Source organism: Notamacropus eugenii, chromosome 2 (assembly GCF_028372415.1).
Source record: "Notamacropus eugenii isolate mMacEug1 chromosome 2, mMacEug1.pri_v2, whole genome shotgun sequence".
Lineage (NCBI taxonomy): Eukaryota > Metazoa > Chordata > Mammalia > Diprotodontia > Macropodidae > Notamacropus > Notamacropus eugenii.
The window spans coordinates 507,937,635-507,949,309 of record NC_092873.1 but is presented as its reverse complement, the minus strand read 5'-3'; the positions used below and the strand labels follow the sequence as shown (position 1 = coordinate 507,949,309).

Sequence of the window (11,675 nt, the reverse complement as noted above, 5' to 3'; positions counted from 1 at the left end):
ATAGATGGATGTATAGAGCTCTTACCCCAAAGAGTAATATCAGATGGTCACCTGCCCAAAAAGAATTGATAGAATTTTTAAAAGACTTTAAAGATCAAATGAGAGAAACTGAGGAAAAAACTAAAAAAAGATAAGAACAATCTAAGAAAAACAAGATTATGAAAAGACAGACAACCAATTAGGAAAGAATCTTAAGGGGAAAAAAAATGACTCCATAAAAATCAGAATCGGGCAAGGAGAAACCAGTGAAGGTATAAGAGACCAACAAATAATAAAACAAAATAAAAAGAATGAAAAGATGGAAGAGAATGTAAAACATCTCATAAGAAACAAATAACTGATCTGGAAAACAGATCAAGAAGAGAAAACATAAGGCTGCCTCAAAGTTAAGATAAGAAAAAAAGCATGTTGATACAATAATGCAAGAAATAATTAAAGAAAACTCTCCTAAAGAATTAGAACAAGAGGGGAAAGTAGAAATAGACAAAATCCATTGATCAGCACCTGAATGAGATCCTACAAGGAAAACCCCAAGAATATCATAGTCAAACTCAGAAACCCCCAGCTCAAGAATATAATATTATGAGCAACAAGGAAAAACAACAATTCAAATATGGTGGTGCCACAATGAGAATCACACAAGACCCAGTAGCAGTAACACTAAACAATCACAGATCTTGGAACACTACATATGGGAGAATAAAATAACTGGGGTTGTAGCATAAAATATCATACTCAGAGAAGCTAAGCATAATCCTGAACGAAAAGAAAAACAGACATTTAATGAATTGTAGGACTTTCAGTAATTTATTTTAAAAAAATCTGAACTTAATAGAAGATTTGACATATAAGATCCAAGAGAAATACAAGGTACATATCAAAGACTAATTACAAGGGACTCAGTGAGGACTGATTGTTTCTCTTTCATATAAGGAAATATAAAATGTGTGTCTAAAATTGCTGTTACTAATTGAGTAGTTCACAAGAAACATCGAGGTTGACCTGAGTATTATGTGATTTTAAAAAATAAAACCATTTAGGAACAGCTAAAAAAGAGTAAATATCTTATACAAATGAGGTGTGATGAGAAGAACCAATGCAGAGGAATTAGATGGGGGAAGGAGGGCTGGTAGTTATGAAAACCTACTTTCACTGAAAATGGTTCAAGAGTGAACAATACATACATATCTAAAATAGTATTAAAGTCTTCTAAATTCAGAAAGACAAAATGCTAAGGGGATAGGGAGGAGGGAGAGGATAAAGGAGGGATCTTTAGAGAGGAGGGTGAGGGAATAGGATAAAGCAGATTCAGAAAAACCTTCAGATTAGTGGGAATGGGAGGATGAGGAAGACATCCTTGGAGAGAGACTAGGTTGAGTAAAAGGAGGGCAAGGTAGTAGGTAGAAGTAAAGTAGAGGAGTCAGGAGGAATAGGAAATAAGAGATGTGCAGAAGTATAAAATAAAGATCAGGAACAGAATTTGTTAGAGAAAAAGGGGCAGGAACAGTAATCATGATTTTGGACAAAGTGATGGCTAAAATCAATTTGTTCAAAAGAGAAAAATAGGGAAACTGCACTAACTGTCAACCATATTCATTAATGCTGTTTTGGACTAGTTAAAATAACTAGATAGTATAAGGTTGGTATATTGCTGTGGTATAGGAAATGATGAATTGTTGGACTTAGAAAAATATGGAAAGACTTGACTTATGAAGGAATAGTTAGCCACCCTCAGAGAAATAGAGGACAACCAAGTGTCCTGTGGCTTTAGATAGATACATATGAATATATTTGTCAATATATGAGCATGATTATAGATATCTAAGTAGATGTATCTATATATAAGTGCATATATGTATGTATATATTTATATACCTTTGTGTGTTTGTTTTTATATGTATATGTATGTATGCACATGTATATAAGTATATGTTTGTGTAAATGTGTGTGTCTGTGTATCCGGGCTTAATTGTAACCTTCTTGAGGGAAGAGGAAGGAAGGAGGAAAAAAGAACAAGTAAAAATTGCACAGCAGAAAACAAAAGAAAACTTACAAGAAAGCAAAGACGTATAGCTCTCAACACAATGCATAGTATTTATTATATAGGTTTTCTTGAAATGGAAATTTATTACTGTATATTTTTTAATCTTCTCTAATATTCTACTCTGCACATGGCAATGCTTTTCTTATTTTTTATTTAAATTCATTATATGTTTCTTTCTCTTTTATTGTTGTAAATTTAAGTTTTAGTATTTGATTTTTAAAAGGGATGGGGAAAAAGAAATTATTACATGCTACATGCATTTACTTATCTGTATATATGTTATATACCCCAAAGAGATCAAAAAACATCTATTACATCACCAGAAAAGATAACAACTAAAAAATGAAAAAATACTTAAAAAGAGACTAATTGGTGTCCTGAGAAAAGAAAGTGATCTGAAAGTGTTTCCAGAATTAAGAAGTTTGTGGCTGTACTGAATTTGATACGTTGCATATGAAAATAAGTTTCTTTGTTTTATCAGAAATTCTTATTTTTAATAAATAGTATAGTTAAGAACCTTAGTGTTTATTTAAAACCAGGAGACTTAGGGAGAGAGTTTATATGTAGGGAGATAATTCAGATCTCATGGAGAGAGCGATTTTCTCATTTGTCAAACAAATTATTATTCAATCAAATGAAATGGGGACTCGATGAATTAATTAGTCTAATTAATTATTGAGAGACTTTAGTGATCAAAGTAGACATATGAAAACACTGCTTGAGCTTTCACTAGCTAAAAGGAAACATGTTTACATGTAAAAAATAAGTATTGAAATCATTAATAGTTTTAAACAAGAGATTCAATAAAAGTTTAACATTGGTCCACACATACATGCAGAAATCACCTGAAATCTTAGTTCATGTTCCTACAAAAAAAAAAAAAACCAACAATGGAGGTGCTGGTTTTCGTGACAGGTAAGCAGGACATGAACTGACAAACATATCCTCCCTCCCCCATCTTAGACCTACTTGCCCAGGTGCAGCTGGAAGTTAAATGCTCTTCAACTGATGGCCCTGCTAAAGCAGGGCAGGGCAGAAGTATGAGTCAGCTATGGCCAGCCCCAGTAGCTGTTGCCTTCTTCTTCAGCATAGACAGCCCAGAAACCCCAGCCCCATTAGGGTCTTAAGTTGGAACTGCTGCTAACAAGGGCTGTCAGGGCCAAGCCAAGAGGGAGAGAGAAGTTTGGTGCTTTACTTTTAGGGTGAACTGGAAAAACCATTTCCTGGGCATCCTATGTCAGTCAGCTCTCCAGGGACTGAGGATATTGTGTCTGAGCCAGAGCTTCACTGCCAACTATTTTAGGAGAGGGGAGTGATGTGCAATCCATCTGGAAAAACAGGCTGAAGCCAGAGTGGGAAGCATGCTAAATATCAACAGAAGATCTTTTGACTTTGATCCTAGACATCATATGGAACCATTAGAATTTGAGAAATGGGGTGATATTTACGCCTTAGGAAAATCATTTTTGGCAGTGATGTGGAGGACTTGCTTGAGGATGGAAGAGAACTGAGAGGAGACCAAGGGAGAGACTATTGCCATGTTCATGATGAAGATTAATTGGGGTCTGACTTGGTGTGGAAGCTGAATGAGTGGAGAGGAAAAGTCAGAGGTCAAAGATGTTGTGGAGGTATAAACAACCTTTTTGGCAACTGAGAAGCTCTATTATTTAAGAATGAAGTTTGGGGGATGTGGCTATAAAATGCAACCTGATTTTGACTGTGCCCACAACAAACAGAGTTAGGGGAAGAAACTTAACCCTGAGACTGGTAAGTTTGCCACATTTCTAAGATTCATGTCTTCCATAACTGAGAGAACAAGAGTTTAGAGACAGATGATGGGTGATAATCCAGGAAAAGGGAATGAGAAAGAGCAGCTAGGTAGGTAGAAGAAAAGAGACAGAGACAGAGAGGAGGAAGGGAGGGAGAAAGGAAGGGAGGGAGGGAGAGAGAGGAGAGGAAAGGAGAGGAGAGGAGAGGAGAGAGAGAGAGAGAGAGAGAGAGAGAGAGAGAGAGAGAGAGAGAGAGAGAGAGAGAGAGAGAGAGAGAATGTCGCTAAAAAGGAGAATATCCGAAGGAGACATTGGTCCATAATGTCAAATGCTGCAGAGAAGCCACAAAGGAAGAAGATTCAGAAAGTCTGTTAGCTTTGACAGTTAAGAGATCATTTATGCCTGGAGAGGGCATTTTCAATTGCGAACTGAGGTCAGAAATCAGACTGAGGGAAATGGAGAAGTTAATGAGAGAAGAAGAAATGGAGCCAAAGAACAGATAGTTTGTTGTGAAAGGAAGGACCCCAGCTTTAAGGAATGATAGGGTTAAGTGAGGGGTTTCTTTAGGAAAAGACAAGGGAAGCAGATATATTTACAGGCAGTAGGAAGGGAGCCAGAAGATTTGGAGAGATTGAAGGTGAAAAAAGAGAAAGACTGTGAGAGCCTAGTAGCCCAGAGCTATAAGAGAGGGATGGAATCAAGGAAATGAGACGTGTGGCAAAGTCAGCCTTCTGAGAAGAAGAGCCATCTCTTCATCAGAGAAAAGAATAAAGGAGAAGAGATCGTGGGATGGTGTCAAGAGGTCTTGAGATGTAGAGGAGGGAAGAAGAAGGAGCTCACTAGCAAATGTCTTTGTTTTCTCAGTAAACTATGGTGCCAGGTCATTTGCTGAAAAGGAGTGAGACGATGGAAGGCTTGAGGACAGAAGGATTGAAATTGTCTCAGAAAGATGGGGAATCATTTCAAGAGGTGTAAAAGGGTTTTGGTGCAGCCTGTAGAGCCAAGATGAGGCTTTTTCTAGCAGACTTGTGACTCAATTGGCATTGACTCCTTATGCAGTTCAGCACCTATTCTGTTATTAACAGTCTCTGAGGTTTGCATGGGCACTCAAGGGGACTTACCCAGGGTCACACAGTCTTTATATTTCAGAACTCTTGCTTTTTATGCACTATACCATGAAACCTCTTGAGATTAGATAATATAAATTTGTTCCAGACCCGGGCAGCTTGACTATATGATTTTGGTCTGCTCTGTTCAAGAACAGGTGAGAGAGGGCAGATGATGAGGGTCATGCAGACTGAACCATCAGTAAGTTACAGGATGAGGGGGCAGGGAATGAAAAGAGTAGAGAAGAATATAGGGTCGAACTCAAAAGTATGAAGATTGGGAAGAGAGGAAAAGGAAGCCAGAGGAAAAGCAATAATACGTCCTGAGGGTGGAAGGACTGGCAGCAATGATGAAGATATTTTTATCCTCAGCAAGCCCTTTTTAGGGCTAAGAGTGAGTCATAGAGAGGGATGGAATTCAGAGATTTCAGGCACATAACAGAATTATAGAAACTCTAATTGGGCAGCAAGTGAGGTCCTACATGGAAGGAGTCATGGCTCTATTGTCAAAGGACTTGAATTCAAATCCCACCTCACAGCAGCTAGGTGGTACAGTGGATACAGGGCTGGACCTGGATCCTGCCAATCTGTGACCCCTGGACCATTGACTTAGTCTCTGTGAGCCTGAGTTTCCTCATTTGTAAAATGGGGATAATATTAACACCTGCATCACAGGGTTGTTGTGGGGAATAAGTAAGCTGTTTTGTTAGCCTTAAAGTGCTATAGGAATGCTAGCTATTATTACTGGCTGCATGATCGTGGAAAGTTGCTTAACTGACCTGAGTCTCAGTTTTTTTATCTGTAAAAGGACAAAGCTAGAGTAGTTGGCCTCTGAGAAACCTTGGTCTATGATCCCAGCTGGAACACTTGGGAGCAGAATATCTACCTAGATAAATCAATAAAGTCTGTATTTGCACCAGTCTTTCTTTGTACCAGGAACAATGCTAAGAGATGGAAGGAATCTTAGAACCTAGAACATGAGAGCTGGGAGGGATCTTAAGGCCATTAGTAGCTGTCTCAGATGTGATTCAGACTCAGGTGTTTTCTGATTCCAAGCAGTGTACAACATTGATGGAAAATTATCTTAAAGCAGAGAACATAAAGAGAACATAGAATTTATAGTTTGACATGCAAACAAGAATCGGCCGAACACAGCCACAGATCTTGTCTGCCCAACTGATCAATTATCTTCTTTTATCATGTAGTGTGTGTGTGTGTGAGAGAGAGAGAGACAGACAGACAGACAGAGAGACAGAGAGAGAGACAGCCAGACAGAGAGAGAGAGAGAGAGAGAGAGAGAGAGAGAGAGAGAGAGAGAGGTGAAGAAGAAGAAGAAGAAAGAGCTGAGCTGTTAGTAGCAATCACTTGAAAAACAATCTGCTTTCCATTTCAGCCCATAGATATTTTATTAAGACCCTATTTTGTGGAACAGCCTGGGAAATGTTTCTCCCCCACCCTCATTCCCCTTGCCTCTCCCTCATTCCTTTCCATGCATACTGTTATCTAATCCTCATGCTCTTGAGCCCCATTAGGGTTATTATTGTTGTATCTGTTCTTCTTATTTGTTTGTTTGTTTGTTTATCTATATATCTACTTATCTATTTAATCTATTATTCCTAGCTGACATTGAAACTCAGAACAGGGAAATGACTTGCTGAGGAAGGATTTGAAAACAAGACTTCCTGATTATGTGTCTGACACATTAGCCACTGTGCCACTTAGCTGCTTCCCATTACTGCATCTATCTTCCTAGCTTCAGAGACACTCCACTTATCTGATCTCTCCTCTGTTTTGGATAATGGCTCCTTTCCCTTTCCCCAGTCCTTCTCTGTGGGGATTCCTCTTGGCTTCTGTTCCTTTTCCACCTGGCTAGCCCAAACCAAGCTCATCTGTTTTTCCCTGAAGCTGTTCTTGCCAACTTCCTCATTTCACTGATCACCCATCCTCCCACAGCCAAACCTGGAGGAGTCTTCCACTCTCCTGTCCCTCACCTCTTATGTGCATTAAGATGCCAAGTCCCATCAATTCTACCTCCACATCCTTCACATTGATCCTCTTCTCTCAATTCCCATGGCCACCATCAGAGCTTGATCCTCACCATCACTGATCAGAGCCTCCTAAAAAGTGTCTCCCCTCTCCCATCCATTCTTCATAGATCTCATCTTTCTAGTACACAGATTGGGGAAAAAGCAGGGCCTTACCCTCAAAGATTTCAGTAGCTCCCTATTACCCTTTGTACAAAGATTAAACTCTTTCCCTGGTATTCAAGGACTTTCAAAATTTGATAACAGGCTGCCTTTACAGACTAGGAGGCAGGAAATTGTGGTTTGATATTTAGTCATTTTTCAACAACTATTTGTGACTCCACAAGGGGGATTTCTTGGCAAAGATAATGGAGTGGTTTGTCATTTCTTTCTTCAACTCATTTTACAGATGAGGAAACTGAGGCAAACAGGGTTCAACAACTTACCCAGGGTCACACAGCTATTAATTGCCCCAGGCTGGATTTGAACTTAGGTCTTCCTGACTCCAGGCCCAGCCCTCTCTCCACTGCACCAACTAGCTGCCCCAAGGAGTCAAGAAGACCTGGTTTCAAATTCCTCCTCTGACACTTGCTGTCTGTGTGATCTTGGTCAAGGCTCTTAACATATTTCAGCCTCAGTTTCCTTATATGTAAAATGGAGCTATTAATAACACTTACATCGTAGTGCTGTTGTAAGGCTCAGATAAGAGAATGTACATGAAACACTTTGTAAATGTTAAAATGATATATAAATTTAACCATTTTCACTACTATTATTCCTCATCCCAAAACCACCCTCGCATAGGCAGACCATGTTCTCCAAGCTCCAGCCAAATTGAACTTCTGCATCCCACAAACACCCAGTGCTCTCCAGTCTCTCTGCCTTTGTCCATACTATTCTCTCTCCAATTTATTTCAAAAGCATTTATTGAGATTTTTTTCTGTGCTGGTCGCTGTCCTAGGTGCTGGAAGTATATAGACAAAACTGAATCAGGTCCTGTCCTCAAAGAGCTTCCATTCAGAGCCTCAGTTTGCTCCCCAGTGATATGAAGAGTTTGAACTACAAACCACAAAGAGATCTTGCCAACAGATACAATATGATATGATATGACATATGTCAACACTAGTGGAAGGTATTTCTTCCACATATAGCTATCTGTATGTATCCGAATAGAGAGAAAAATCAACACCCTAAGACCTCTGTCTATCTTCATGCCTATCCTGGACTCTAAACTCCCAGGAGGCCAGGATCATATTCAACCTGTATCAGCAAAACACACTTGAGCACCACCACCACACTCAGCACCACCACTGTCTCACTCCCATCTCACACCATAACAAGACAGAACTCTAGGCTCTGCTCCTTCCTAGATCAGCTTCTTCAAGTTAAGGATGCCATTCTTAGAGCCCAGGACGAGCTGAAGCCTTTTGATGGGGGGCCTTGAGGGCTCTGGAGAAAACTCAAAGTGAAGGAGACAGAGGACTGTGACCACCTTTGTTTCCATCATGGCAAACTGCTGCCCAATGCAGTTCCTGCAGTCAGAGAGTGAGAGAAGCACAAAATCAGCATTGCTGCCAGAATTGCTCCATGGGTGGAGACAGAAACAAGCTCAGGCTCATAAAGCCTGGCATGGGAGCAGGACAAGCAGGTTGTAAACTTAGCAGACATCAAAGGCAGAATTTGAACTCAGGTCTTCCTGACTTTATGGCCATCATTCTTACTTAGCTGCCTCTCAAAAAGAGACAAGCTCCAACCTTTTTCTTGCCACCATTCTCAACTACACCCTGAGGTCAGAACACCTCTTCTCCTTTCAACTGGCCAAGCTCTTTTTCTTCCAAGGCACCTTATCAGCCATCCTTACTCAGAAACCCCCTACCCCCGCCATGTGAGAGGTACAGGGTGAGCTGAGAAGAAGGCAGATTTCTCTCAGTGTGTCCTGGTAGAGTAGACAGATGGATATATTTGAGAGGCTGCAGTTGAAGCATTGATGAGGCTTCCCCCATCCCGCCCAGAAGCTGGGAAAGAGCACCTACCTGGGCCCATCTGAGAAGGGAATGAGTGCATAGGGGTGACAAGTAGAGGAATTCTCTGGAGAGAAGCGCTGGGGGTCAAACACCTGCAATAAAAGGAAGATCTGGCTTCAAATCTCTCCTCTGACATTTGTTAGGTGGGCGAACCTGGACACGGGGCTGGACCAGGGACCCCTGATATCTTATGTAACCTTGGCAGCCTAAGACTCTGTGATTCTAGAGATGGAATATATTCCCAACACAAGCCAAAGTTGGATCTGAGGCACAGAGGCTGGGGGACACAGTGAATGCTTGGGACATAATGGTAGTGTAGAATTTGACATCTAGGACACAGGATATACATATATGAGTGATTTCACGTGAGCCCTGGTGCCGAGGAATGGGAATAGGGTGGTTAGAAGGTCTAGGGAAGAAGCATCAGAACCTCACTTGGAAGGAAGCAGGAACTACTAAAGATTTATTATTAGAAATATGACCTAGTTTACAAATATCTACAAAGAAGTAAGATTACCCTTCAGTGGATGGATATAAGGGGAAATGAAGGAGGACAAGATGTGTTAGAATTGTCCTCACCCAGGCAGATGGTCATAAAAGTACATACAAGGCTATAGAAATAGAGGAAAGGGGATGGAGTCAAGAGATGGAATCCCTCCATCTGCACAGAGGGAGAATAAATGGCCCCCGGGGACCTGACTGGATGAGGATGGAAGGGAGAGGGATGAGTCAAAGATACCTTCAAGGTTAGGGGCATAGGAGGGGAAGTGAATGGGTATAGACAGAGACAGTGAAGGCATAAGGAAAAGCAGGTCAGAGAGAAAGTTAATGGGCTCTTTCCTATCAGGGGGAGCCCCCAGATCCTCACTCACTCAATCCCCTCAGCCTGGCCTCCTGTGCCTGCTTAGGGAAGGTTAATCCCCAATTTCCAATAGACAGGAGCCTTCTCATTTTCCTATATGAATGCTCTCCTCTGGCCCATCCTACTTGTATGGTTGGATATATCTCAGGCTTGTCCCAGATGGCTGGGTTTCTGTGCAGTGCATAGATGTGGAGAGAGACCAGGCTGCCTGTGGGACAGTGAGAGAGGTGCTCCTGGAGAACAGTCTTGGGATTTCATTGGTATAGGGAATTCCTGGTGGGGTCAGCCTCTCCACTGATGCAGACAGGCCACTCATATCTAACTAAAAGTCTTAGAGGCCCCTAAGAAGTTAAGTGATTTCTATCCACTGTGCCTGCTGCTAACCTCATCTACTCCCTGAGATGAAGATGTACAAATAAGAAAACTGATCCCTGAGAATGGAAGTGATTCTGATAATGTCTTGAACTCTATGGGGACTCCAAGATTTCCTGACTCCCAGTCTAGGGTTCTCCTCTGTGAAGCTGAAAATTATTGTATGGAGAAGGATTGTCTAGAGTCTTCTGTGAGAGGTGACTGGGTCTCCATGGACTTCCAACAAATCTCACATATTGTGGCAGAGGTTACCTTGGGAAGAATTGGGGGGAATTAGCAGTATATTGGGGTGGCAGATCAGGTTTTCATGAAGGAGATGACCTCAAGGACCAGGGCAACTGGAGAACCTTCCAAAATCTCTGCAGAGCTAGGATTTCAATTTCCTTGCATTTGGCAGGAATAAAACAAGAGGAAAAAACAAACAAACAAAAAAGGGCAAGCAAACCCTAATGAACCTTGAGAAGCCAGTGAGCTGATGTCAGACTGAGGCAAGGACAAAGGAAGAGGAAGTTACAGAGAGAGAGACTGTTCCATTTTCTGGGTCTTGAGACAGGGACAGATGAGCCCACAGAAGGCAATGGTGGTGACAGCCACAAGGGACCAGACAGGTATGGGAGTCACTTGAGTGCCCACAGGCATTCCTGGTGCATGGGAACCAGTAGTAGGCCCCAGGGACAAGGGGAGGAGGGGTCAACCCTCCAGTCACTCTGTGTCCACAATACATGGCTGAGAACCAGGTCCTGAACCAGACTGATCTAGAAGGTATAACCAGAGCTTCACAAGCTTGGCCATACACCCACCCCTCCAGAGCACCTCTTCCTTGACAGTGATTCTAAGCACAGAGTGGCAGGAAGGGAAAGCAGGAGAGTCAAATGGCAAAAACTGGGGCTCCTTAAGGTAACATCCTCACCCTTGCCCTGCTTGGAGATTGTGAGAATCAGCTTCAGAGCTATCCTGCTGACATTCTGGGCCTGGCTTCTCTGCTCCATTAATATGGGCTGTTCTTACCCCATTTGTATGTCATGCCCCCCCTGGGAAGACTGGGAAAGCCTAAGGACCCCTCCTCACAGTCGTGTTTTTAAATGCAGAAGATAGCATACGTGTGATTACAAAGGAAGCCAATTATATTGAAATATAGTTATTGACTTTTTCCCATTAAAAAAATGTTTGAAGATGGAATAGGTCAGAAAATCGCAAGGTATCCAAATTTTCCCCCACAAAAGAGATAAAATAGCACCACAGAGTAAACAAAGTGCGGGTAAAAATAAATAAAAATAAGGGCACAACCTGGGTGTTCCTGGGACAATTTGAGAAGGTGAGAAGAAAAATCTCAGGATCAGATTTGGTCTAGTGAAGGGTAAACACCTCCAGACAAGAGTCTGCGTTAACAAGAGATGAACTCTGGGCTTCCTTAGTTTGGGAGGTCACCTAGGCCCCAGCCACAGCAACTCTTAGGCTTGGGATAGTGGGGGGA

At 41.6% G+C, this 11,675-nt stretch overlaps 1 protein-coding gene across 1 annotated transcript in view; it reads right to left on the bottom strand.

The window, feature by feature from the left end:
• Window positions 1-788: 788 nt before the first annotated feature.
• Window positions 789-11,675, bottom strand: part of LOC140530097 (cytochrome P450 4B1-like) — a 32,109-nt gene continuing 21,222 nt past the window's right edge. The window contains exons 2-3 of the mRNA XM_072649347.1: window positions 8,977-9,059; window positions 789-8,475 (exon numbers count right to left, since the gene is read on the bottom strand). Of these exons, the coding sequence (XP_072505448.1) occupies window positions 8,310-8,475; window positions 8,977-9,059 (249 nt within the window). The 3' untranslated portion in view covers window positions 789-8,309. The remainder of the gene's footprint in view (window positions 8,476-8,976; window positions 9,060-11,675) is intronic.